The sequence below is a fragment of the Panicum virgatum genome, chromosome 8K (genome assembly GCF_016808335.1).
Source record: "Panicum virgatum strain AP13 chromosome 8K, P.virgatum_v5, whole genome shotgun sequence".
Classification (NCBI taxonomy): Eukaryota; Viridiplantae; Streptophyta; class Magnoliopsida; order Poales; family Poaceae; genus Panicum; species Panicum virgatum.
Genome location: NC_053143.1, coordinates 18037822 through 18064870, shown reverse-complemented (window position 1 = coordinate 18064870; position 27049 = coordinate 18037822). Strand labels below are relative to the sequence as shown.

The 27049-nt window shown below is 44.2% G+C and overlaps 3 protein-coding genes across 7 annotated transcripts; all 3 read right to left on the bottom strand.

The window, feature by feature from the left end:
* Positions 1 to 4905: 4905 nt before the first annotated feature.
* On the bottom strand, positions 4906 to 7665 carry LOC120644112 (glutathione S-transferase T3-like). Of its 2 annotated transcripts, XM_039920675.1 has the most exons (3): positions 6610 to 7665; positions 5677 to 6075; positions 4906 to 5594 (listed from the first exon to the last, which is right to left on the bottom strand). In XM_039920675.1, exons 2-3 carry the CDS (start codon positions 6034 to 6036, stop codon positions 5064 to 5066), a joined length of 891 nt encoding a protein of 296 aa, XP_039776609.1. In that variant the 5' UTR covers positions 6037 to 6075; positions 6610 to 7665; the 3' UTR covers positions 4906 to 5063. The 2 variants fall into 2 exon arrangements, with proteins under 2 accessions (XP_039776609.1, XP_039776608.1); XM_039920674.1 differs by having other exon boundaries at positions 5677 to 7665.
* Positions 7666 to 8318: 653 nt separating this feature from the next.
* On the bottom strand, positions 8319 to 14067 carry LOC120644111 (protein ACTIVITY OF BC1 COMPLEX KINASE 1, chloroplastic-like). Of its 4 annotated transcripts, none has more exons than XM_039920672.1 (15): positions 13823 to 14067; positions 12569 to 12905; positions 12279 to 12485; positions 12078 to 12167; positions 11826 to 11972; positions 11429 to 11593; positions 11110 to 11250; positions 10837 to 11016; positions 10201 to 10396; positions 9765 to 9892; positions 9599 to 9670; positions 9204 to 9316; positions 8977 to 9124; positions 8801 to 8870; positions 8319 to 8712 (listed from the first exon to the last, which is right to left on the bottom strand). In XM_039920672.1, exons 2-15 carry the CDS (start codon positions 12881 to 12883, stop codon positions 8642 to 8644), a joined length of 2043 nt encoding a protein of 680 aa, XP_039776606.1. In that variant the 5' UTR covers positions 12884 to 12905; positions 13823 to 14067; the 3' UTR covers positions 8319 to 8641. The 4 variants fall into 4 exon arrangements, with proteins under 4 accessions (XP_039776606.1, XP_039776604.1, XP_039776605.1 ...); XM_039920670.1 differs by having other exon boundaries at positions 12569 to 12922; positions 13823 to 14061; XM_039920671.1 differs by having other exon boundaries at positions 12569 to 12898; positions 13823 to 14039.
* A 4228-nt stretch (positions 14068 to 18295) lies between these two features.
* Positions 18296 to 20652, bottom strand: LOC120644110 (copper transport protein ATX1). The gene is made up of 3 exons (XM_039920668.1): positions 20464 to 20652; positions 19483 to 19558; positions 18296 to 18695 (listed from the first exon to the last, which is right to left on the bottom strand). Exons 1-3 carry the CDS (start codon positions 20470 to 20472, stop codon positions 18526 to 18528), a joined length of 255 nt encoding a protein of 84 aa, XP_039776602.1. The 5' UTR covers positions 20473 to 20652; the 3' UTR covers positions 18296 to 18525.
* Positions 20653 to 27049: the final 6397 nt, after the last annotated feature.

Here is a 27049-nt window from a genome sequence, read left to right as displayed (position 1 = left end):
AAGGACCCAGAAGACTGAGTTGATCCTCAGCCTGATTTATCAAATCAAACTAAGACTCGGGGGCTACTCCATATGGAGCGCGAGTACATCGCGCACCATATATCAAGACAGATTTGGGGCTTGAGCACCTCATAGCCTCGATGCAGCCGAAGAAGCACTCGGAAGACTACTCGAAGCACTTGATGGACTCCAAGAATGGACAACCTGCTCCTGAAGCACCCGAAGCGCTCGTTGCCCAGACAGAAGTCTAGAAACTCTCGAAGCACCCGACGAACGTCTTCAGAAGCACTCGACGCCTGCAGGACTCAACTACGAAGAGCTCGGGGGCTTGTCAGACCCGGGACAGTGGGACTGCTCACAGGCGCAGAATATTCTAGAGTAGGGAGTAGCACATGAATACGCCCTACCTCTTTTGTATCTACCCGAATAGGAGTAGAACTAGTCGACGTACATGGGAACCAGCCGAACTCCTCGGACTAGGATCCTAACAGAACTCGACTAGGACTTTCCATATAACCCTGTTCCCCCAAATCATATAAGGGCGAACAGGGACCCCCTCAAAAGGGAGAGACACATCGAACAACACTTAAGGGAATACAAACCACCACACAGGACGTATGGTATTATGCTCCGGCGGCCTGAACCTGTCTAAATCCTTGTGTTCCTTGCACCATCGCGTTCTGATCCCGGCGAGTCCCTACTCATAACCACTCTCCTCGGGATACCCCTCGGAGAACCCGACGGTAAAACACCGACACATAGTACTGTAGTTTGCTATGGGGCCCAAATGTAGTTAGACTACAATAGTAATCAGTAGCGTAGGCGTGGTGTCTAGGCGAAAGGTTATTCTTCGTTTGCCTTATATCCCACGGTTTGTTAGAGGTAGGCCATAGATGGTGACAGCCCTATTGGTCCTTCGTAATCTTCCACGTTCGGATATAGTGTAGAGCTGTTGCCCGGAGTCGACTGGCATACCAGTTGTGAGCCGGTGCCCGAAGTGAGTATTGTGCCCAAGAGATCGACCTTCAACTCAGCTATAGTTCTATCTTAGGAATCCTCTCTACCCTTCTACCTACTTTGGTGTGTCCTTGGATCGACTAGAATAGAAGAGAGTGCACACACGTTCCCTGTGGATTCGATAACTATTGGAATACTCTGACGTGAAAGCTACAACGGTATCTGTGTGCTTGCGGATTTATTTGTGATGCTAAAATACCCAACAGACACTAATCGATGCCTATTGTGCAGGCAATGGCACCAGGTCAAGTCAAGCCATGACCCGGTGCCGGTAGGAGCTCAGGCGTAAGGCACTAGTTGGTGTCTTGACCAGGTGCTATTGAATAAAAGTTAGCACCGGGTCATAGGCACCAACCGGTGCCTTTGGCGCACGCTTATAAATACCCCAGCCCCTGCCCCCTCTAAGCTGTCGTGAAATCACTGTTCATGGCAGCAGAGTGAGGGGAGGGGGGCGAATTTTTACATTTTTTTTCAAAAAAAGGTTAGTGATTTATCTCTTTAACTTAGAAATTATTTTTTTAGATGGAGTTATCACTTGATTTAGTTTATACATATCATAATTATTTTTAGTTGTAGCCCTGATTGTAGTTATATGCATTAGCAATTTATTTGATAAGTGAATAATATCTATTTATTGTAGTTATATGCATTATCAATTATATGGTTCAATTGAAATTTTGTATGGAAATATGATTCTATTTAAAAAATTTATTTTTAATGAATAATTTATTTTGACACTTTAATGATGTATATAAATGAATTGTGAACCCTGATTATTGGAGGATAATGAACTAAATGTGAATGTGACAACTCATTCTAAATTAATCCATTATCCTTAAACAATCGAGGTTCCTTGGAAGTCTAAACAAACTGAAGAGTGTTAAAATAATTCAATGTAGTTAGAAAGTTATTTAATTTATTATTTTTACACTCTAATGATGTTAGTTATAATTTTGTAGGATGATTTATTACATGTGAGATAGCATAATTAATTTTATTTAAAATTTGTAGTATGAATGAAATATTTGTACACTATAATGATGTATATAAATGAAATGTGAACTCAGATGAATCGACAATGGATATACAATGCCGACCGGTGTTCAATGGAGTTCATTAATGGCGTGCATGAATTCATAGAAACGGCAAAGAAATACAAGTACGGTGATTTCGTTCATTGTCCATGCAAATTCTGTCAAAATGAGAAGGATTACTCATCATCAAGAACCATCCACAGTCACTTGTTCGATAGTGTTTCATGCCCAACTACTATGTTTGGACCAAGCATGCAGAAAGAGGGATTATGCTAGATAATAATGAAGAAGAGGAGGACAAGATTCCTGACTTTGCCATCAGAGGGCAATCGTTATCTACTTAAACACTTCTCCAAAAGATCTCATCAGAATCATCCTCAGAAAAAAAAAGAATCATCATCAAATGATGGCGCATTATTGGCACCTATTCCTGATCCAATAGCAGAAACAGTTTGTGAACTTGTTCCGCTTTTGCTGTCAAGATTGAAAGATTTGGCTCTCTCTAGTGAAGGTTGGTGAGTGCGAAAGCTGGGAGGACAAAACAGAGATTGGGAATGGTTGTGAACTTGTGTCGCAGCTGCGAATCTTTCGCTTGCTAGTTCTTCGTTGATTCCTGCCGTCGTGGAGCAGTGGACGGGGAAATCAAGCCTCTAGCATGCAAAGCAAGCGCTCTACCATTTTAGCTACATCCCCGTTGATATTAATAATCGATTAGAGCATCTCTAGTGGGCCTCTCAAAATCAGCCTCCTATTTCTCCAAATAGGAGCCCATCTATAAAAATTGAGGGTCTAAATCAGAGCCCAGCTCCAGTGGGCCTCTCAGATTTCGGCCTGCAAACTTGTGGGACCCGCTGGCAGCCTGATAGTCCTCGTCCTCCCCTGAAGGCTTGGCTGTCCCGCGGCCGCCAAGCTCGGCACCCCGACGTCTTCCCGTCGCACCGTCCCCAGCCGCCAAGCCCGCCGCCCCCGACGCTTTGCCCGTCCCCCGGCCGCCGACCCTGCCGCAGGCGCAAAGCAGCAACAGCGGCGCCGCCGCCGCCAGCCCCCCGCGCTGGACCGCCGATCCCGCCGCAGGCGCAAGCAGCTGCAGCAGCGGCGCCGCCGCAGGCCCCACGAGACTCATCATCCACTACACAGGTTTGTGTGATTTCGTTTGGTCTTTAATGAGTTGACATTCTTCACATTCTTCTGTACCTAAAGATCGTGAGCACAAATGAGCCATGAACTTTATGTTCACTGTAAATGAGAAAGCTGGAAAGGAAGAGCAGCGTAGGAATTCCATGTCACTCGTGTGGAAATAATTTCAGTGCATAGCTTTGAATTTGAATTTACAGTAAATTCAGTTTCCTTTGTGTTAAGATTTTGAATTACTGCCTCATGAACTGAGGAGGTGGAAATTGGACTTCATGCCCAGAGATTGTAACAGGTAATCGCAGAAACTTTGATGGATGATATAAAAGTGGGCTATTATTTCCAAATGCTTTATGCTTAACAACAACAACAACAAAAATTGATGATTTATGGTTGATGTCATCAATTTACAAATGCTCACATAAAAAAGGGCTATTACTTCCAGTCGACAAGCTCAGTTTTAGGAAACCACACTACTTTGAAGCTTACATCACATTCTGTAATGAGGGGATCTCACATTCTCAGCTCATGCATCCAATGGCTCCCATTCAGCACGTGAGTGAGAGTGAACAAAAGAGCCGCTGATATGGGTCCGCGATGCTACGCTGCGAGTTTCTTTCGACCTGAACATTTAACATAAGCGAAGAGCAATAAAAACATCACGGGTCTGAAATTGCTGACAAGACAACAGCTACCGTTAACATTTCTGGGCAAACTTATGGTGGACTTTTGCATGGGTTTCTCTCCTAGACATGGGGCTAACAAGCCTAACAAACAGATAAAAACAGCAAAAGGAATTTGTCTTCAGGTTAGTGCTGCTGGTATTCCCCCTAAGCTGGGCCAAAGACGCTTTGCTTCCTTTAAGGCATGGCATGAACTTGCTGCTGGTTGTGAAAGAAAACAATCTCTTAGGAGAAATGTTGATATCCTGATACTAAAATGTTGGTACAAGCTATGTGTATAACTTATGTGTTTTGTTTCTATGGCAGATGTCAAGGTTTGGAAAAAGTCTTCATCAGCGATAGGATGAAGACGACGAATCTGATGATGATGACCTCCTAATTCTTGCTGGTCTTATTGAGGGCTCAAAGAGGAACAAGCGGAAGAAGAACTTTCGTGGATTTTTGCCTGGTCGTCACAGCGTGCAGAGGGGCATCTTGGGGGGTCATGATGGTATATTCCGGGACTACTTCGCAGACCCGTGCATATACAACAAGCCTTTTAGAAGGAGGTTCCGGATGTCCAAGTCTCTCTTCCTGCGGATCGTTGCTGCAGTGGAGTCTCACGATGACTACTTCCGTCAGAAGCCCAAGCCCAATGCCGTTGGAGCTCTAGGGGTTCTCCAATCCAGAAGTCTATTGCTGCCGTTTGGATGCTTGCCTATGGTGTTTCGGCTAATTTCCTGGATGACTACGTGAGGCTGGGAGAGAGCACCATCATTGAGTGCCTAAAACATTTTGTGAAAGCTGTCGTTGAAGTTTTCAGTGAACACTACCTGAGGGCCCCCAATGCCGAGGACACAGCTAGATTGATGGCCATTAATCATGCAAGAGGGTGGCCAGGCATGTTTGGCTCCATTGACTGTATGCACTGGAAGTGGGACAAGTGCCCGACTGCTTGGAGAGGCGCATACACAGGGCATAAAGGATGGGCAGACCATAATTCTTGAGGCTGTTGCATCTCAAGATTTATGGATTTGTCACGCTTTTTTTGGGCTTCCTAGTTCTCTCAACGATGTCAATGTGCTTTATTTCTTTTCTTTTCAGCTTCTGAGAGCTGATTGCTCCAACCTGAAAGACAAGATATGAACAGATACTCAAATCAACCATGCTGATAGCATTTTTTGATGCTCAAGCACTAGTATGACACCTACACCTTGACTCAAGCACTAGTAGCATCACCTACACTAGCAGTGTCACCTACACTAGCACTCGCTGCCTTAGCGAACTGAGCTCTATTGGCCAACATGTAAGCTTTTTGATGCTCGTCCATGTTGCTCATGTCACAGAACATGATCTTCTGCTCTTGCTCCCATTGTAGACGCCGCTCCTCGATGTCTAGCTTGCGCTGTTCGATCATCAGATCCTTTTCCCACCTTTCCTTCTTCAACTTCACTTCCTCGGCCTTCATTGCCATCAGGTTCCCCATCATATCCTTGTACTCGTCACCTCCTTCATTTCTTTTCAGCTTCACCTTGGACTGCTTTTGTCCCGGAGGTCGGGCTTTCTTCGCAGGAGATTGGGTTCCGTCACCTTGTTGAGTTCCTACCGAGAGGTTGATCTCTTTTGACTTACTTGGCCTCTTGTTAAATTTTGCGAACTTTTCTGTATGTCTCACCTCGAGCCAGCAATGGAAGAATGTGAAGCTTTTTCCCTGCGAAGCTTTGGCATATCTTGCTTGTGCTTCCAAGATCTACAACAAAGATCAAGGGATGGTTAGTTATATGTACCAATAACAAAGAACTAAATGAAAAAACAAATGTATGAGTAACTACAAGTTCTTGATATGGCACGCCGCTTGGGTGACGCCGCTCAACTTCCTCATAGTACGCTTGGAATCTCATGCACTCCTTTATTATGACCCCGCATCGATGCTCGAGAGAATTAGTAGTCCGATCAGAGTGGAAGCCCCTGAAGTTGTGGAAATGTGCGGTGATCCTCTCCCAGTACGTTTTGCCTGACTGGTTTGTCCCTACGATAACGTTATTGCTGATACTGATCCAAGACTTGCAAAGTTGGATATCTTCTTCTTGACTGTAGTTGCTGCCCCACTTGGATGCTCCTTTCCCACCACTACTTGGAGTGGCATCTGGCTTCATCGAAAGTTCCAAATCATCATCCACATCCTTGGTCATCAGATCTGCGTAGTAATGTGAATTTGAGCCCCTTGGATCCTGCAAACCACAAGAGACATGTAATAAAAATCTGAATACAAGTACTCCTGCTTTAAGCATCTGCCAAGTGAAATTTGATAAACTTCCACAACACTGTAATTTGATAAAGCTAGCAATGGTATAGTTATTTAACAGTTCCAAGGTACATGCTGGAGACTCACAATTTCCAAAACAGAATGCAGTTCTAAACATAGTAATTCTTGCCACAATGTGCAGTTCAGTGACGAACTACACCAAGTTTCATTTTTATTACTGGTAATTTTTTCCTTTTGCTCGAAATACTAGTCAGGAACTGAGGATTATATTTTGAGGTGAATGAAGAGGAACCGAATACAATTAGTCGGAGTCATATTTAGCAGTCTATGACAAGCCATAGCTCACAAGAGTATAGAGATATAGTCAGGAAAATTAGGGCAACAGCAATGGTTACAGAAGATATAGGACCAGTAGACACTAGTACTAAGCAATGCACTGATTATTTAATGAACTACAATGCTATTGCTTATTTTCTTGGAGTGCAGGTTGAAAACAAACCTTGGACCAGTTACTCACTAGATGGTGATGATAGCACTGAATCTGCAAAGATTAAGTGCTCAGTCGACAGCATACAGTTACTCACCACATCATGGCAAAACTTGATCACAAAGTCAGACTAATTGGTTTTGTTCTCTTTTCTTTATTTTTTGCACTAAGGCAATACTTGCCTGGAAACATTAGCTGATTAATAGCCCGTAATTCAGCAGGTGAAGGCAAGACAACCCAATCCTTGAACTGAAAGATATACAGCAACAGTAACAGCAATAACTTATATATGTGCTGTTTTTCAGACACGCTTTCCCAGTTATCATAAACAATTTCCAATCATGTTGCTAAGGTAGCTAACGCAGATCTAAAACAAGTGATCAAATCTATTTTCCCAGTTCTCATAGCTCAACTAACCAAAGCTATCAAATTAGCATTAGAGCGTCCGCAATGATAATATACATACATGTGCCGAGCAGTCCAGTGTCGAACCAAAATCGGCTCCGAGGTGCCGGCGGCATCGTATTCCATCAATGGGGATGATGACGTGCTGCGGGTGTCCCAGCAGGTGGTGGAACCGGGTGGTGGTGAAGCAGGTTCTGTGAATGTCGCCGTGAGAGGGTTGTGTCGAGGAGCACCACCAGGATAGAGCAGTTCGTGGCGGCGAGGAGGAAGGCCGGAGTTGGGCATTTCTTGGCGACGAGGAAAGCCGGAGTTGGGCACTTCTTGGTGACGAGGAAGGCCGGAGTTGGAAGGATTGACAGTAGGGAGTGAAGCTGGCGCGACGAAGGTTCGACGACGGGTCTTCGCCGGGGTACCCGCCGTTGGCAGTGGAGGGCGCACGCCGCCGGAGGTGCCTCCATGAGATCCGGAAGACCTTTGCTCCATGAGATCAGGAAGATGCCGGCTGGAGATGCTCTTATGTGGAGGAGGCGGGGGCTGTTCCATGCTGCTGCTCATGTCGGCCGCTACACAGTGACCGAGCTCCGGGGATGGCCGAGGCTGACCGGATGCGCCTGTGCGCCATGGCGCTCGCGCTCCACGACGACGACGGCATCAGGGACAAGCCGGTCTCGCCGCGGATCTGGGCTCGCCGGACCGGAAGGCGGATCTGGGCTCGCCGGTCTCGCCGCTGCTCCTGCGCACGGCCGCGGCCACGCCGTCATCCTCGTCCTCGTCGGCCGGGTCAGCCAAGTCACCTACGCCGGGCAATGCGGCTGCGGTGGCCGTGGGGAGAGGCGGCAGCCAGGTGGAGGCGTGCTGGGCCGAGGCCGGCGGGGTGGCGGCCGATGCGCCGGCGGGGCGGGGAGGTGATGGGACGAGGGCGGCGGGGCGGAGGCGCGCCAGGCCAAGGGCGGCGGGGTGGTGGACGGCACGTCAGCGGGGTGGGGCGGGGAGGCGTCGGGGGAGGGCAGAGCGAGATGGGAGGGAGGATCGGGCCCTTCTTTTCCTAGGGGCCTGCCACTTGAGAGCCTATTTGGAGGCCCTGCTGGAATTGAAATTTCTCCTAAACTCCTAAAAAATAGAGTAGGGGCCCAAATGAGGGCTTGGACTGGAGTTGCTCTTATAATATGCTTTGTCAGTAATCATTTTGCACCAACAGGACACATCGACGAGAAAACTGGTGATGCAGGCTACTTATTTGCGATAGAAAAATTTATGGCTGCAGACACACAAAAAAGGAAGTGGAGAGGGAAACAAATATCCCTGCAGACCCGAAGTAGTCAACAGAAAGACGTTGATCCTGATGTATATATTAGTAAGCTGGTTCTGTACACCTACTGTATTCAAAATTACAAGCTCATTCTATATACAAGTTCCCTTGCGATATACAGAACATATAAACTGAGAAGATCTAGAAAAGAAGAAATTGAACGTTGCAGATTTCGCTATACAAAACAGGAGAAACAAATTGTATACAGCGAGTAGGAATGCCTGTCTAGCTTTTTTCTATTTTTGTAGATTGTCTTGAGGTACCATAATCTTGCGGGGCCTAAAATTCGCTCTGCTTTCCGTGCTATCTCTAAGGGTGATTTAAAAGTATTTAGTACCGGCGATCCGACAGGATGGAGTCACTCCAAGAAAGCATGAAATCGCGCACAACGGATGGCAGATCTTCACAAAAGAGTAAGTAATACATTATATTCCTAGCAAGGAGAAATGTCCCCATAGTGATGAGGTAAACAGAATTTGCTTGACTTACCTTGGAGAACCTCAAGGGCAACTGAAGGCATATCTATTTGATCTTCAACCAGTCTGTACACATCAACAAGCTGCGAAAAAAAGAAATGAGTTGCATTCATTCACTGAGCACTGTCAAATTTATTTTGTAGGGACACCAGCAATTTACAGGACGATTGAACAATCTATCTATAGTACCTCTTCTACATGCAACTTGGAGTCTTCAGTGAAAGCCAGTATAAGTTGTCTCCTGATCCCAGCATCGATAAGGAACATCCGTGCTCCATCCTTTATTGTTTCAGTGAGATCAAGTTTGCTCTCCAGCTGTTGACTTCTCACAGCTTGCCTGATAGATCAAAATATCAGAAAAATTCTAGATCGAACAAACATATGCACGATGGCAATAAAGTGGTTCCAATACTCACGAACTGTTCTTTTTCAGTGCAGGATTGCTGCTCATCTTGGACACATTCTCCTTGGCAAGAACTATAAGGTTTTCTAGTCGTTTCCACTGGAATGCCCCATCTTTGAATAATACCTGCACAGAAAAGATATGATGAAATAATGCTAAAAAATATAAAAGGCATGAGCAATTGTGGAATCTGAAAAGTAGATGCATAATGGTGCACTTTAACATGCACTTGAAACTACACAACTTTTCCACATTCACAGAAGAGTTTTCATTTATTTCCCTGTAACAATGCTTAATTTGACTATTTTGTTCACATAGTCCTTGCATGTATGTCAATAGGTGCAGAGAGGTACAGGGATTGGGAAACACCACACACACAACTCTAATAATAGCGTATACACAAGTTACCTGAATCAGGCGTTCTCTCAGAGCAGGGTTTGGATCTGTCAACAGACGCTTTGCTACATATGGATATGCAACCTAAATATCAGGAAACATAGTGGAAACGATGTAAGTAAACACAGAAATGCAAATTGGTGTTTCCATGGGAGCTCAAAGGTGGCACACGCCATACCTCAAGAAACTTAAAATCAGGCTTTAGTGTGAAGCAAATTCCTTCTTGCGTCAACAACGAACGGATAACCAAAGAAAACCTTTCTGGAATGCGGATTGGGAAGTTGTAGACGAGCTGATTGAACTTCCCTGTGATTTTAATTAACATTAAAAAATGAAGTATATTTTCCATCAGATATTTTGAAATATCTGAACATATAACATGTTACAAAAAAACTTCTCATTAGTGGAAGGGAAAAACAATGTGTACTATACATGAATAAGCAACCATACAGAAATGCAGTAACAAATAATATTCGCAATTCATATGACCAAGTGCTAAAAAAATAAACTAACACATTGAGATTTGAAAAAACAAGTTGTGTACAGTGTGAGAAAAAGAAACAAACAAGATTTAACTTGTCAGCGTCGACACAATTCTAACCATATCAACATACCAGTCACACTCCGGAAATTGAAATCTGCCAGGCCTTTTCCAGCTGAGTTTTGCCAAATGGCTTCTAGTGCTGGAATAATTGGGGCTACATCTGTTCCACTAGCGAGAAAACCCAGCCTAGTGAAGTCATTTGCCATTTCAGCATAGTCTTCATTGACAGCATGAACAACAGCATCGATTAAGATTTGTTTATTTTGCTGCACATAGGAGACAACAATGAAAAAACAGCATGTTAACCACTTTTTGTTTCCATGTATAACATGCAAATATGACACACTGCAAACATGAGTTCACAACAGAGAAGGAATACCATTTCGTGAAAAGACATTTGATGCAGCACTAACAGATACCAGTTAGAAAATGTATATATACAGCAGTGTTCTAAAAAACGTTTTTAAACGTTGTTTAATCTTGATTAAACGCTGAACGGTGGCCAAGCGTTGCGTTTAATCACAGTGTCGTTTAATCACAACACACGTTTAATCATGTTCAATCTACGTTTAATCACAAAAAACTCTAAACCATAGGCAAGCGTTCGCCTAGCGTCTAGCGTTTTTTAGAACCTTGATATACAGGGGAAAAAAGCAGCAATATAAGTGCAAAGAATTCTACTACTAAACAAGAGCATTTTACAGACCTGGCTAAGGACGGCCACATTGCCAAAGTCGACATATGCAATCCGACCATCACGCATTGCAAAAATATTTCCAGGGTGTGGATCTCCATGGAAAAGACCAAATTCAAGTAACTGACGCAAGGCAGCACTTACTCCAACTGTTAGAAAGCCTTCCACATCAATTCCAGCTTCTTTTATAGCCTGCATGGATGAATTTGGAATCAGTGCTGCTAAAGATTCGCCATGAACTATGGCACATTTGAAATAAGCAAACATCATTATGGATAGTCAAACCTGTGGGTCCGTACATCTAATTCCATCTATCCACTCCATCACCAGAACACGAGAACCTGAGAGTTGCTTGTACACTTGAGGTATCTTAACAGTTGGGTCATCCTTAAAATTTTCTAGGAAATCCTCGATATTTGTAGCTTCCTAATATGATGCAAAAGGCAATTAAAAACATTAGCCTCCTATAAACTTATCAAAAAGGAAGCAAGATAAGGAATTTAATGTTGAAACAGAATAAATGAACTTTATATTAGGAACATGACAGCTGTAATAGCTAATTCGCTAAATTGACAATGACAGTTAAAGCTACGACGATACTTACAAGAGTGTAATCAAGTTCCTCCAAAAGTTTTTCACCAAATTCATCAACAATAAGCTCTGCGTTGCACCCTAATTTCTGAAGACTAATCCCATTCAAAAATGAAGCCAAAGTGCGGAACAGAAAAAGGTCTCGGTATATTATTGGTTCAATCCCTGGTCTCTGAACCTGCAATTTCAATTACATAAATCATATAGATAAGTATTGATTACCGGAGCACATTTAAGCATTTGGTTCATGATATGCAAAGTGTACAGAGACACAAATACCAGAGTATACTTATACTCATCCTTTTTTAATGACCATACTTAGAAAAAAAATGATGTGTCTAGATAGAAAAAGAATAGTAAAGGTAATAAAAGAAGTAAACTGATAACAGAAACGATGTGAATATAGGAACCTTAATAGCAACATCCTCGCCAGTTTCTCTTAGTGTCGCGCGGTAAACTTGACCCAAACTAGCTGCTGCTATTGTCTCCGATGAAATTTTGCTGAACAATCTCTCTAGAGGCTGTCCAAGTTCCTCCTCAATTATGGCAAAAGCCACCTAGCAAGTATTCAGCAACAAACTCAACTTGGTTAATCACTCTAATTTCATCTGCACATATTCTAATATTATCTTGAAGAACTATTATCTGCTGTAACCATATACCTGGTTAGGGACTGGAGGAACATCATCTTGCAAGATGCAGAGTTCATTCATATAATCCTCTCGAATAATATCAGGTCTGTTTGCTAGAACCTGAAGAACAGAACCAAAGAAAGTTAGGACAATTGTGTACGAAAGATAGGACCAGTGAATTGTATTGTAGAATGAGGTGTATCCTTTATCACCAAGGCTAAATGATACGACCTGTCCTGCTTTGATGAAAGATGGCCCCAGGTCACATAAAAGATTGCGAAGCTGGCGGGCGCGATATGGAACAATTTCTTCATCCCGTCCAACCAAGAAGTCATACATTAGAGATGACCAGTAAAATCCGAGTTTCCAAATTATCTCCACTCCCCGACTAGCGAGGGATAGTATGGAGCCTCTTGAATCCAAAACCTTTTTCCTGACCTGGAAATTGTGGAAATGCACATGATTAAAATAACTTTTAGCAAGTCAATCCTATAAACATAAAAGCTTGCAGATTTCAGTACCATTTCTGGAGTGTACTTTCGGAATGGGATACAAACACCACGTTCAATATCAAGTTGCTCCATTGCACTGCTGGGTTTGTTGCTGGATATACTTTTGAGACCTGGGCCGTTGCTGCGTGGAAGTTGGGTTACGCCTTGAGATGAGACTGGAGCACTAGTTGATGCAGCATTCATGACACAGAGGGTTGATCGCCTTCTCCTTTGGGGTGATGCGGAGATTGACCTCACAAATCCATGGTATGATGCTTGTCTGTTAGGATTTACTGTTTGAGACCAGTGCGCTGAAGTCCAGATACATGCCGTGCAGAGCTCCATCTTGGGCCTCAAGTTCTGATATCTAGAAGAGATGGCAAACTACAACAGAAAACTTTAATCCCTACACACGGAGCGTCATTACAGCAATACTTTCCTAAAGTGAACTGTATAAGAATAAGAATAACAATCTGTCGATCTGTTTCTGAGCTTCTTTTTGTGAATATTGACATGTGACTAGGTGACATTTTGAACATTAGTTTGTGCAGGTTTGCAGTTTAGAAATGGCAACAGTTGGGCATGGAGAAGGGAAGCTCCCTCGGCTGCCATGGACCGAAATCCAACTCTCCTATGCAGTTTATTTTGGAATTTGGACAGAACATTCACGGACACAAATGCAGATTTCTTCATTGTGCTATGCTGTTGCCTTGCCAAACAACATTTTTGATAGGTAGATATGCAACTAATTGGAAATCACCACCATCAGGTATGTTAAGGGTGGTGTAATCAGAACACAGTAAATTTTAAAGGAAAATATTGCACATAAATGCAAATTGGCGCTTAGCCATACAGGTCCGTTTGGTTATCAAACTAAGTCTAGCCTGGCATAATTTCTTAGCCTGGCTTTGGAGATGCAATATGGCGTGTTTGGTTGCATGATTTAGATAAGCTTGGTCTATACAAGTTTGTGTTTGGTTGCTTGGTTTACTGGAGTAGCATCACCTCTTCCTTCTTGTGGTGAGAGGTCACAACCGGATCTCCTCAGCCGCGCGCTGCTGCGCCGCGGCCCCGCGGGATTTCTCCTAACAATTGGAAACGGGGGAAATAAAGAAGAGAAGGACCCGTCCCCAAGTTTTTCCTCCCCACTCTCTCCCTCCCCGCCGGGGGCGCCAATTGACCGGCCGGCCATCGCAGGTCTCCCGTGCCGGCACCGACGGCGTCGGGCCCCCCAGAGAAAACAGAAAGGAATGAGCAGCAACAGAGGGAGCTCTGCACACGCACCTTCGGCGCTCGCCGGCGACGGAATCGGCGGCGAAAGCTCACTCCTTTCCGCAGCTCCCACGAATTCCTGGGGCCGGATTCCTTTCCTTCGGCACCGAGCCGCGCGCTCTTGTTTACCTCGACACGCCCTCGATTTGGGCAGGGGGGAAAATGGTTTTCTTTTCCTTTTCTTGGCAATGGCACCCTTTCTGTGGCGCCGAGCGGAGGAGCACACGCAGCCGTGGCCATGGCGATTGGCGAAGATGGGTGGAATCCACGCTGGCCACCCAGTGTTACGGCGTGGCCACGTCACCCGCACCCAAACTCGGGGGAAAACGGAAAACCTTTGCTATCCACAGCCACAGGTACGGTCCTGCTGCCTGATCGCTTCGACCACGGGAAATTTCCAAAATGGGGAAATTGAAATGTTTTGGACTGATCCTAGAGCTTCCGCAATTAAACACACCACGAATCCATGATCATCCATCTTCGTGGTCGTGGGACGACAAATATCTCGCTTTCCCCTCTATGTGTACATTTTTTTAGTTGGGAAAGTAGACATGAAAATTAAACGATCAGAATTCAGTTGGGATAATCCCATTATTATTTTTACTTTTACATTTTAATAAAAAAATCAAACGGGAAGGTCGAACACGAAAATGAACATGAACTTACGGGAACACAGGACTTCAGAAAATGAACCGGTTCAAACGGAAATGCGTCAAAAACAATGAAAGTACCGACCCGTATAATCAAGATAGGTTACCCATTCATTTTTTTTTTAATTCAGATAGGTTACCCAATCATCCAACCAACACCACAAGACAACACATAAGACATAAATCTTAGTAATATAAGTTAAATCATAATCTATTAGGCTCCTGGCAATTAGCAACACATTACAAAAATGATAATTAAACTAGTCTTGATTAAAAGGTTCAGGCTGCCAGCTAATAAGTTCCGAATCAAGAAAAGTTTCAACTCACGCTCACACTCACACAGATTAAGACACAGAGTAAGTGGCGAGGCTGTGGCATGTGTGGCGGAGAATTTGACCACCTAAATTGCGGCAGACCACACTGCGCCACACGCAATTGAAGGCCGACAACCAAACAAACCGTAAGACACAGAGTAAGACATAATTTAATAGTTCCAGATACACAGACCGGACCAGAGACCAGACCACAAGTGCACAGGGGCGCAGCACATGAGCACAACATACACCAAAAATGTTCAAGATCCGGCGCAAGCAACAGCTCCATCTATGACCTCCGGCGATTGCATCATCCCTCCACGAAAAGATGTATGAAAATGTTGCACTACTTGTGTAGAAGTCTTTTCTCATGGTAACAAGCCTGGCTTCTAAGTTTCTTAATAATTTTGCATCATCCAATGCACAATGAAGTTCTTTTAAGCATTGAAGCATTATTATTAATAGAGTCGTTCAAGTTTTATTTTGTTTGTAAGGCAATCATTCTAAATTCATTTGTTGTTCTTTAAATTTGTACGATCAGTCTCGACATTATTTTTATAAACTGTTTTATTATGCTACAACTGACAAGAAAATATTTAGTGTAAAGGGCTCCAAGCCTCCCGATCACAATAGGGCCCTTGAAACCAGAGAGAGACATTGATATGAACATGGGGTCCCGATCTTCCGTCAGGAGGATAACTATCGATTTGTCGACAACACGACACAAGCGATCCGGCTTCCGATCAACAAGACCCGAGCCCACAATCGAAGCACAACGTCATCTCTTGGTTATCAACCATGCGCTGCCCGGTTGACCTTGCCACGAAGGCTAATTCTTGCCTGTGAATCGAAGAACACAAGCAAGAACAAAAAAGAATGCAACCAAATTATGGATGTATGATTAAACTCACGAGTTGGGGTCTCACAAACCAATCTAGAGGTGAACTATTCTTGATAGAATAACTTAAGAAAAATCCAAACCCTAATGGTGTGGTGGCTGCTGTTTATGAAGACTCTAGGATCGTGCAAGACCCCCTGGACGCATCCCTAATGGGTTCCCACACGATACAAATGCCCAAAGACTGAAAGACAGCGTCCCACACGATACAAATGCCCAAAGACTGAAAGACAGCGTCGCAGCGCCGGGACAGATTCTGTACGTCAACTTTCTCGGACGACTGCTGTCGACTCCGGATGAATTTGGGCCTCAAATCAGAACCATTGGAAAGGTCTTCTCATTAGCTTTCCGTGCATAACTTGAACGTCCAAATCCAAGCCCGTATGCGACCTGGGCGTCTGTTTTAGTACTGACTGCTCTTGAACTCCGAATCAGACTCGAAGTTGAATCGGTTTGGGCCTCCACCTTGGCTGGGGCGCCCTTGCTGGTATCCTAAGATGGTGGCCAAAGGGAAGGACGTCCTTGGTCATCTTTGAAGTCCCCTCCACATGTTTGAGACATCCTCCAACATGGGCCTGGCTCCCATGTGTGGATTGTACCTACAAGCAAATAATGACATATACATGTGGAACCAAGTGAATTGTATATGAAATCATTATGCAAATGTAAGAACGAACTCACCTTATAATCAATGTTCATATCCGAAGGTGTCATGTCCTCATCAAACACGGTAAAAAACAAGGCAATTGAAACACCTGCAGACCAGATGTGCTGGAGCCCTATGGGCGGTTTTGATGCTCTTCCTCCCGAAGGCGGTGCTTGCTAAGGCAGAAGCCATTTGCATCCACTACCAGGATCATCTGTACCGGGGAAAGGGGGGAGGGGGTGCATTCGCAAGGCTTTGAGGGTTGTGCGAGGGCATTCTTGCATCTGTCATAAAGCCGCAACCATAGTGCAGTTCACATTAGCGGCGTCGGTAGGGCTCACAGTGCGACCCGCTGACTACCTCATTCCCCTTCATGGAGGAGGGGCGAGGATGGAGAGGAGCAATTCATCTTCATTGTCAGAGGGGATGTCGAAACACAGTTCCTCCAGAGATACGGAGACGAGATGTGAGGGGCCCACTCTTGAAGCCGGAGAGAAGCGCGAAAGCTATTTATCGCGCGCGCAAGTGGAATCCGAGCTATCGCAGAAGGCCGTTGTCCCTCCTGTTCATCTTCTCCTTTGAGGTTAGCGGTGCCCGAACTAGGGGAAGGGGAGGGTGTGGTCTGGGAGAGGTGCTAGGTGGGGGGAGCGGTCCCCAGCGGTTAGGGTTGTGGAGGGCTGCGGCGAACTTTAGGGTTCGGGGTTGCCAAGGCTTTCATGGCTGGTGGCCCTAGAGGAGGGGAACCGAGGGCGGTAGCGCCCCAACGGTGGTGGCAGGTTGGCCGGCAGAGGCATGCCACCGACCGGGCAGGTAGGTCCCCAGTGGGTGGCGGCTGGTAGCGGGAGCGAGGAGAAGGTGGCGCGGCGGCAAAAAATGTTAGTGTGGCAGCGTCGGAGCCGGTGGAAGGTGGGGGAGCAAGAGGCGGACTGGTGGGAGAAGATAAAAGGAAGCACCGCCGGTTTAAGGGGTTGCTGGGCAACGAATTGGCAGAGTTTTAGCTTGGGTGCTCCTTAACCGCCGGGAGTGTGGGGTGATGGGGTCGCTCATCTTTAGCTTGGTCATAACCTAAATTTTCATAGTTTCATCCATGTTTTTCATTCATGCTGATTCGTTGAACATTCGTCCATGGCCTCTTGACGAAATGACGAGATTAGGTGCCAAGTTCCCACGCAGTGTCTTGTTTTAACTCACTTGCACGTGTTGGAAATATCATATAGTATGTCCTATTCTTTTTTGCTCCTACCAACAAATGATCACTCCCAATGCTTTAAAGGTAGTAAGCAAGGCGAGGCGAGCCGATGCTTCCTAGACGCCTATACGTCGCCTAGGAGAGGCAGGCGCCGCCTTAGCAGCAAGGAAGCAAGTGGTAGCAGCAGGAAGTGGAGGACATAAAAACAAAAAGAAAAGGAGAAGGAAAGAAAAGAAGGGAAAGGAACTGGGCTGAAAGCACTCGGCTGGACCAGCCCACTAGTCAGCTCACCATATCAACCATATCCCTCTTGCCTTATCTACTTCTCTCTGCCTCCGCTCATCTCCCTCTCTCGATCCCTCCCTCAAGCAGCGCCACCACCTCTGCTCGTCTCCCTCCATCAATCTCCCCTTCCTCCCTCCGTCTCCCCTCCCTCTCTCTCTGTGCTCGTTGACAGCGCCGTGGCAGCGGTGCCAGAGCGCAGCCGTGGCAGTGGTGCCAGAGCCCTGCGCTAGGGCCGGAGGAGGACGTGGGGCTGCGTGTGGTGGAATAGGACCAGGTGCGACGCAATGGAGAATGGCAGCAGGTGGAGGCATGAGAGCAAGAGGGGCGCGGCGGCAGCGTAGTGGAATCTATTTCCCCTCCATTCTTCCCCTCCCTCTCGCTGCTTAGGCAAAACCAGGGCGCCCAGGATTGTTGAGTGCCTGGACGCCTAGGCGACGCCTTTGAAACCACTCCGTTGGGACATTGTGCATGTGCAGGTGTCTATAGGTCAAGAAACATGAGGCTGTAGCACAACGTTCTAAGCCTTACAAAACATGTCAAATATCATACAAGCAATTCTCCATTACATCCCAAACTGTTTAAACCTCAGGCTAGGAATAGCGGGCATTCAGGATGTACAAATTTTAATAGCAGTCTGGCATTATTTGTAATATTGTGAAGCTAAATACCATAAGACCCCACACATTTGTAGTTTTACCAGAAAATTACACTGGAATTTGTTACATCCAACTTGTCAAGCAGTAGCATCAGCAGGTGCTGTGGATTGGTTGGTTGCAGGCTCAGCATCCCAGAATGAAGTCTTTTTGCCTGTCTTGGAAACAGTCTGCAGTACTGCATCAGGTGTTACGTTACCCTTCACCGTGACCTTCTGCTCCTTGATGTCTACATCGTAAGATTCAACACCTGAAGCAACCACATGATCAACACATTGGTTTAGATTCCGATTCTGCAAAATACTCTGTAAGTAGATAAAAACATATTTAATCAGGCAATACTTTAATAGTCAAACTTCAAGGGTTAAATTTTTTTCCACAGAAGTCCATTTAAGAATAGTATCAAAGCAACTGGCTTAAAAGTTTAACCAAAAACATTTAGTAGCATATAGCAATGTAATTCCATTACAAGTATTCACATAAACAGAGATAAATTCAGAGTGGACAAGCTAGCAGGTTAAAACTTGAAGACTTTAGAACAACACTTGAGATAAATTATATTATTTTGGTGAGGTGCTCTTCATGTAATTGGACCACCCTTTTACTCTCTAATACAAAGATACACAGCTCTCCTGCGTGTTCGAGATTTTTTTTTTGACAGAAAGAATTGAATTGCTGAAACTAGAAACTAGCTGTTTCCATCTTTTGAAACCAGAAGTTCAAGGAAACCAGAACAGCATGCTACTTTCTCTAACCACATTCAAGTATTTAATGACAAATTTACTGAATTGGCTCATCTACTTGGTGAAGATTTGGAAAAGCATGCCAAGTTTGTTCTTCAGATTCCATAGGTTATTTTACCAGATCCTGACCCAGCACCAGGTGCACAGCTTGATCAAGGTTGATTGAGAAAGTTGAGATTTGGTTAGAAGTTTAGAACAAGCAAAATAGAATGTTGTGTCCAATTCCAGACTTCCAATTACAAATTGAAATAGGTAACAATCAGGGGGAAAAATAAGGAAGAGAAACAAACCAACCTTCCATTTTGCCCAGAACTCGCTTAACAGCTCCAACACAGCCTTCACAGGACATGCCAACCCTGAGTACAACAGTCTGCACCCAGAACAAAATTTGGAGGAATTAATATTTTCTGCTGAATATAGGGCAAAAATGGACAATCTTCTTCAGATTTCACAGGCATCATAGCTATAGCAATTCCCAATGCTAACACTTCTATGAGTTGCTGCCTCCTAAATCCTAATCAGTATGGTGACAAATGTTTTTTCCCCAACCCTTTTGTCTGATGACCAAATAAATGCACTACCAGTACAACTCTTATTGCATAAGATTATAGCTTGTATGTTCTACCATGATTGCATAATCCTAACAAACTCAACATAGAGACTAGAGAGCATTTAAATTTTTCCATCATGAAAAGGTTGCAACTAAAACATCTCGCAGAGCAAGACACAAAATGATTCCTGCACAGACACAGTAGTTTCAAGCTTTTTTCCTATAGTGAAGACAATTATTCCTCTCAGGCCTCAGCAGCTCGGCTTTAACATCAAAGCCCATTATAGCTACTTAGTTATGTTCAGTAGATAAACTCACTGCTTTACAAGTACTTTTCAGTTTTCAACGAGCATAAACAATTAAAAACATAACACTCATCCTGATAAATAACTACTGCACTCCCATGCCATATAGTCGTGGCATCCAGCATAACATAGACCCGAAATTGCCTGGATAGCAGACCATTTTTCACAGCATCAATGGAAAACATGCTAGCTTGGGCATAAAAACAATTTCAACCTTAGATCTATGTAGGTTGAACTAGTCGATTACTCGATTTCGAACCTAAAGATTAGGCCCTATATCGCAAGCCAAGCGGACGCATCCATCTCAGGCGCCATGAGCCCTATTCGATACTCCAAAACATCAATCACCAATCTTAATCAAAGGGCGGCACCTGAAATTCGACCCGGAAATCTCTGAGGGGATGGATAGCACTCCGTTACCTGGGCCATCGCGCGAGGGAAGAAGTGTAGAGATCTCTCCGGAGAGCGAGGCGCGCAGGGGACGCGGGATCCGGAGCTCGACGGGATCGACGGAATGGAAGACTCCCGATGGGCAACGGCGGTAGATAAATACAGGCGGTGGCGTCAGGAAACACGCGATGGGAGATGGGGTGGCCGTTGGCGAGGAAACGCACGCGTTAGCTGTGTAGTTGGCGTACTGACAGGTGGGCCCTGTGCTGTGGGGTCGCGTGTTGGAGTTGGTGGGCAGGTCCACGCAGTGTCACCACATCTTTAGATATTATCAATCATGTTACCAAACTTAGACCCCGGTTGGAGATAAAAAATCAATTTAGAAACAAAACTTTGAACTGGTGTCACATAGGGAATTTGAACTTTAGAGGGCTAAAGAAGGAATTAGTAACTTTAGCAGTGTCAAATAGAAAATTTCCTCTTTTTAAGATCTTTGGATTTTGAAAATCCAAAATCTTAAGTTTTGAAAGCTTTCAAACGGTACCCCATTTAGCCTAGGATTTTGCAATCAAGATTCTAGATTTTGAAAATCCAAGAAGCTGGAGTATGGTTGCTTCCAACTGATTATGGTTAGTGATATTATGGTTTTGCCCATGGCTATTCGTGGAAATCACACTATTCTACCCTCTGTCTCATGTCTCCGCTAAACTCACCTGCCGTAACTGCTCTTCTTCCTCCAACTATTCTGGCGATGGATTGCCTGTCGCTGCCCGTCCCCGCCGATGTGCCGCCCACCATCCCCCGCTGACGTGTTGCTCGGAGCCGTCCCTCCCAGCCAGTGCCGAAAGGAGGAGTCCCGCCGGTGGCCCCTTACAGGGCACGGCAACGGCGGAGGCGCGTCTTCCGCTCCTCACAGCGCACGGTGGTGAGGGCCTCCAATCCCTGCCACCCCCGCGCCTCGCCTGCTCTCTGCCACCTCCGCTCGTCCATGAGCGTTGGTTCACTCACGTATAGGTCCGTTAATGGGTTGGGTTGAAATGAGTTTTATGAGATGGGTTTTGAAATAGAGTGTGTTTGGATGATTTAAAATGTGTTGTATTAGTTAATGGGTGGGTCGGGGTGGGTTCTATATAAATGCGGGTTGAGGCGGGTTGGAGTGGGTTGAAATGGATACTTTTTACAAAATAGTATAACTATATATAAATATGGGTCCCACGTGAGAGCTGGACTCTGAAATTAAAACCACGTGTTTATATCAGAAAATTTTATCGAAATTGACTGAATTTTGTTGGAGATGACTCAGTACGACTGGCAGCTATTTTGTGCAAAACAGTGTGGCTAGAACTACCTGTGGGCCCCACATGAAGAGCCAGACTCTGGAATTAAAACCTCGCGTTCACACTATAAAATTTTATCGAAATTGACTGAAATTTGTTGGAGATGACTCAGTACGACTGGCAGCTACTCTGTGCAAAGCAGCGTGGCTAGAACTACACGTGGGCTCCACATCAATAGCCGGACCCTAGAATTAAAACCTCGCGTTCACACTATAAAATTTTATCGAAATTGACTGAAATTTGTTGGAGATGACTTAGTACGACTGGCAGCTACTCTGTGCAAAGCAGCGTGGCAAGAACTACACGTAGGCTCCACGTCAAGAGCCGGACCTTAGAATTAAAATCTCGCGTTCACCCTATAAAATTTTATCGAAATTGATTGAAATTTATTGGAGATGACTTAGTACGACTGGCAGCTACTCTGTGCAAAATAGCGTGGCTAGAACTATACGTGGGCTCCACATCAAGAGCCGGACCCTGGAATTAAAACCTCGCGTTCACACTATAAAATTTTATCGAAATTGACTGAAATTTTTAGAGATGAGTCAATATGACTGACAGATACTCTGTGCAAAGTAGTGTGGCTAGACATATATGTGGTCCCCACATTAAGTGTAGAACCACTAAATTCCTCTGCATAGTAGAACCCATGGGTTTTTATGGGTTACCCGATTACAATGGGGCGGGTTGGTTAGAGTTGAGAAATTAACTAATTGGGTTGGGTGGGATTAGATATCTAAATATGTTAATTTTGGGTGGAGTTAGGTATGGTGCGGGTTCCAACCCATTAATAGAGCTGCCCATGCAACTGTCCCCTGAGTCCCTCGTCGCCCACCACTCCCAGTGCGTGCCCGCTCTTCCCAATCCTTAGTCATCGCCGCCGAAGCACCGCACTGGCGCCATCCATCCCCCGCCGCTATCGCCTCGACACCGAGCCGGCGTTGTCCGTCCTCGACCACAGATTGCTCTCCGAGCGAGCAAATGCTTGGGGCATGCCGTGGCCTATTTTTTTTTGCGTGACAACCTTGCATCCGTATGGAACCAGAAGGAGGAGCGCAAAGCCGAGTTGAAGCTTGGCTAGAAGGGATAATGAACCAAAAATTCTCAAAATCAGCTGTTGGAATCCATACATCCAAACAGCACCGTCAATTTTAGATTTTATCCAAAATCTAATCCAAAGGGGGCCTCAATAGCATCTACATTAGTGCATTAATATTTCATCCAAGAATATAAATGAATACAGCACGCAAACATCTACCATCATACAAAGTTTGATGTTGAACAAAAACTTACAAGTAGAAACAAAAAGATAAATGAGTACTTCAATGGCTACTGGTTTAACAATTCATGGATAATCCACAATCCGCAACTATTCAAGTGTTGGTTTCTCTTTCTTTTATGGATGATCCAAAATTGACAATTTAAGTGTTGGTTTATTTTCCCCCCTTGCATAAACTTTTGTTTAACCTCAGTCTTTACATGGTGGTAGATATTTGCGTGATGTATCTATTTATATTTTTGGATAAATGTTTAATGCACCAATTTAGGGGTTATCATGTTTGGTACCCTATATATTACTCGGGAACGTATTAGGTGCAAACCAATCTCTCCGTGCAAACTATGGAAATTTTAATCTGGATCATCGGATCAACATTCAATGGGCATGGGATTAGATAATTTTACAATCTGAACCCGCCCTTGGATTGGGTAATCACACTTTTACAAATCCCCCCTCCCACCCCCTGCGCCCCTCCACTTGGATGTCCCTTGGATATTGATCCGATGGCCTAGATTGAAGTTTCTATAGTTTGCACAGAGAAATTGGTTTGCATCTAATCTGTTCCCATATTTCTCTCTCCATTAATAGTAAAACTTTTTTTATTTTTGGTAGTTAATATTATAGTAGATTACTCAATGGATAGGACGCATGAAGAAATCCCCTACATTTACACAAAGGGGTATGTTTTGGTAATCATCAAAAATATTTTAGGTATTTGGGATGGAAGTATAGTCATATTTAGGTATTTGGGATGGAAGTAGTAATCTGTTAGAGCATCTTCTGTTATTTAAAGGATAGTAGTTTTTTTTATTAAGAAGAGAGATGTGTAATTGATGTTGGAGGTGCCTTAAACTTTGATTATGTTACTCCGTGTCTGCCTTCGGTGCCCGAGCCTGTACGAGCAATGATGATGAATACCCGGTCAACTGGAGATGGCGGACTCGACCGATCTTTCTCATGCCGTCACCGCGCACGTCTGCTCCGGGCGACGGGCCGTCAAAATGAAGGGCTTAAATTAAATCAGGCGACGTGGTTCGTGTGAAAAGGATCAGAAGCGGTGGTGTGCCACCGAAACCAGCAAAAAAAATCCGCAGCGCGACTCTTCTCTCTCACATACGCCGTATCTGGCTGTTTTTCTTTCTCAGCCTCGTTCGGTTCTGCTGACCAGCTGTGTTTGTTTGTAGGTTAGATAGATGTGATGGATAAAAAAATGCAAACAAACTGCAAGTGCAGAGGATTGAAGAATTCATTGAACAAGAGCTAGTGCGCTACGCTGCTACTTAGCGGGTATGCTTGGACATTTCTTACTGTCCAGATACTCAAGGTCAATACACTACCGGAAAAAAACACATTCGTCCGCGGCCGTTAGACCGTCCACAGTGGAGGGAGCAAATGAAGGAGCAAATACACTGTTTGACACTGTAGATGTACTGTTTGGCACAGTAGACAGAGAGAGCGTGGGAAACGAGGAGGGAGCAAATTTGCTCTTGCTCCCTTCGCTGTGGTCAGCCTTAGTACCGGTCACGGCTTTGGCCGGTACTAACGTGTAAATTTAGTACCGGGCCAAAGGAACAGTGGCCCTGGGAGCCTATTAGTACCGGCTGGTGGCTCCAGCCGGTACTAAAGTCCGCCACCGACAGGCTCTGACATCCGCCACCGACAGCTAGTGACAGTTTAGTACCAGCTGGAACTACCAGCCGGTACTAAACTGCCGCGAGGAAATTTAGTATCGGCTGGTGGCTCCAACCGGTACTAAATGTGGCGCGTTAGTACCGGCTGGAGCCACCAGCCGGTACTAATGAGCCCACTATAAATTGGCACACTTCTTCCTCCCCGAACCCAAGCCAGTGCCATTTCACCAGAGAAGCTCGAGCTCGGGGTTATTCTTCCCTTAGAGAGTTGCCGCCATGCATTTGTTCTAGTTTTAGTGAGTGTTCTAGTTATCCAAGTACGCCAAAGGTTTGCAACTTCATCATCTCTTCATTGATAGTCTTTATTCTTCGTTTTATGCTCTATAGTTAGAGAAATTTGTGACTTTTAGAAATAGTGAGGATGAGTATGATTTCTTTGATTTATGCAATGATTTGAGATATATAGAACCGATGACTTGAATGTGGGAGTATGTTTATTGGCTAGGTTGAATATGAAAAATTTATAGACATATTTTTCAATCATTTTCTATATATTACAAATGACTGTAGCACATTTTTTATTTTTAGATTATGATGAGCATGTGGATAGTAGAAATTTTTAGAATGAGTGTAGACAAAACATGTGATTGTAGTAGATATAACCATAATGTGGATAGTTAATTTTTTATAATGAACTAATGAAAGAATTATAATAGATTTTTTTATTATGAATTGATTATTTTGACACTCTAGTGATGTATTTATTCAGGCTCACATTGAAACTATCTGTAAGCTAAAAAAAATCTTTATTTCGAAACAAGTATACGTCGTTAATCTCCATCCAATAGTGATGACACTACCTTTCGGGGAAACACTATGCGCTATATGGACGTCGCGAATCGGCTGGTCGCATCACCAACACTATGCACTGAGAGCATCAACGAGCACGCTGCCTGTGCCCATAGTGCTGTGTTCCTATTAACCGGAAATGTTGGTGCTGCGTCTGGCCGATTGGTGACATCCTTGTACCGCACCGTGTCCCCCGAAAGGCATTGTCATCACCGCAGGGTCGAGGTTACCGACATATATATTTTCCGAAATAAAGTTTTTTTTTCTTCTAGATGGTTTCTGGATATTGAAAAGAGTGTTCTCCTGGAACTGAAGGGTGTCAAAATAATTAGGAGTTATAGAGATTTATTTCAATTAATTAGAGATTTCTCTCAATTAATTTATTCAGGTTTTTTTGATTGAGAATTAATGTGATTTTGCATTATAGTTCAAAGACACTTACCAGCAAGTGTGAAATGTAAACGAAGTAGTGTTGCTATTAGGGCATTAGTCACATTGTGTCTGCTCTGTCACAGCTCTTTCTAGACCCTTCATTATGTAGATAGGGTGAGGTCAAGACCGACGAAGAATAAGGGCTTACAGAGAGCTGTGACATAGCACGACACACAATGATGATTAATACCTCAATAGCAACTCTAATTTCATTACATTTCAGACTTCATTGTAAGTGCCTGTGCAATTCGAATATGAGGCTATAATGATGTACATGTTTACATTGTAATTGTAAGAGTTTTTTCAATCAATTTGCAAATTAATGTGATTTATTTTAATTAATTTATTCAGATTTTATTGTAATTGTAAGAATTTATAATGTTGTAAAAAATAATAGTGTTTTCCAGTAAAATATGGCTTCAGCAGCTGGAGGGAGTGGCACCGGTGGGGGTGATCGTTGTGGAATGTATGTGTCGTGGAATAAAATGTGTATGTGTTGTGGAATCTATGTATGTGTTGTGGAATGCATCGTTTGGTATTTGTTATGCATTTAGATGCATTATTTTGGCACTCTACTGATGTATTTATTGGGGCTCATATGGAAACCATCGAGAAGTTTAAAAAATGTATGTTTCGGATCATGAATATGTCGTTAACTTTGATCCTTCGGTGAAAACTCTGATATTTGGGGCTAGAATCGATATCCACGATGCGGTGCGGAATATATGAGGACGCGATGAAGGAGTACGATCTTGGTCCCAATAATGAAATCCTCGATGGTTTTAGAGGAAGTGACCCTGAAACAAAGCCTTTGCAACATGTATTTATTAATTTGGACTTCTATTAATTTTGTATTTCAATGTTAAATTCGCAAAAATGGCTTTTGTATTTCATTATGTTATGTGACAATTTAAATGATATGAATACAAGTAAAATAATATTGTTACTTAATTCAAAATTGTAGATCGATGGACCGACAATGGATGTACGGCGACCGGTGCACCATGGCGTGGATTAATGGTCTAAAGTCTTTTCTCAATGCGGCGGAGGCCCACAAGTCATCGAAAGGTTTTATGTGTTGTCCGTGC

Bases quoted from the DNA above. Each gene is read 5' to 3' on its own strand.
- LOC120644112 (XM_039920674.1), bottom strand. From the start codon at position 6,267: ATGTTTAGAACTGCATTCTGTTTTGGAAATTGTGAGTCTCCAGCATGT. The intron at 5,595-5,676 runs GTAGTTACTCAT...TCTTTGTTGTAG, and splicing joins GCGTGCCATATCAAGAACTT to ATCTTGGAAGCACAAGCAAG.
- LOC120644111 (XM_039920670.1), bottom strand. From the start codon at position 14,050: ATGGCCACGGCTGCGTGTGCTCCTCCGCTCGGCGCCACAGAAAGGGTG. The intron at 12,923-13,822 runs GTGCGTGTGCAG...TTTCTGTTGTAG, and splicing joins GTCGCCGGCGAGCGCCGAAG to TTTGCCATCTCTTCTAGATA. The intron at 9,671-9,764 runs GTATGGCGTGTG...CCTGATATTTAG, and splicing joins CTGATTTTAAGTTTCTTGAG to GTTGCATATCCATATGTAGC.
- LOC120644110 (XM_039920668.1), bottom strand. The intron at 18,696-19,482 runs GTTGGTTTGTTT...TGGTTGCTTCAG, and splicing joins AGTTCTGGGCAAAATGGAAG to GTGTTGAATCTTACGATGTA.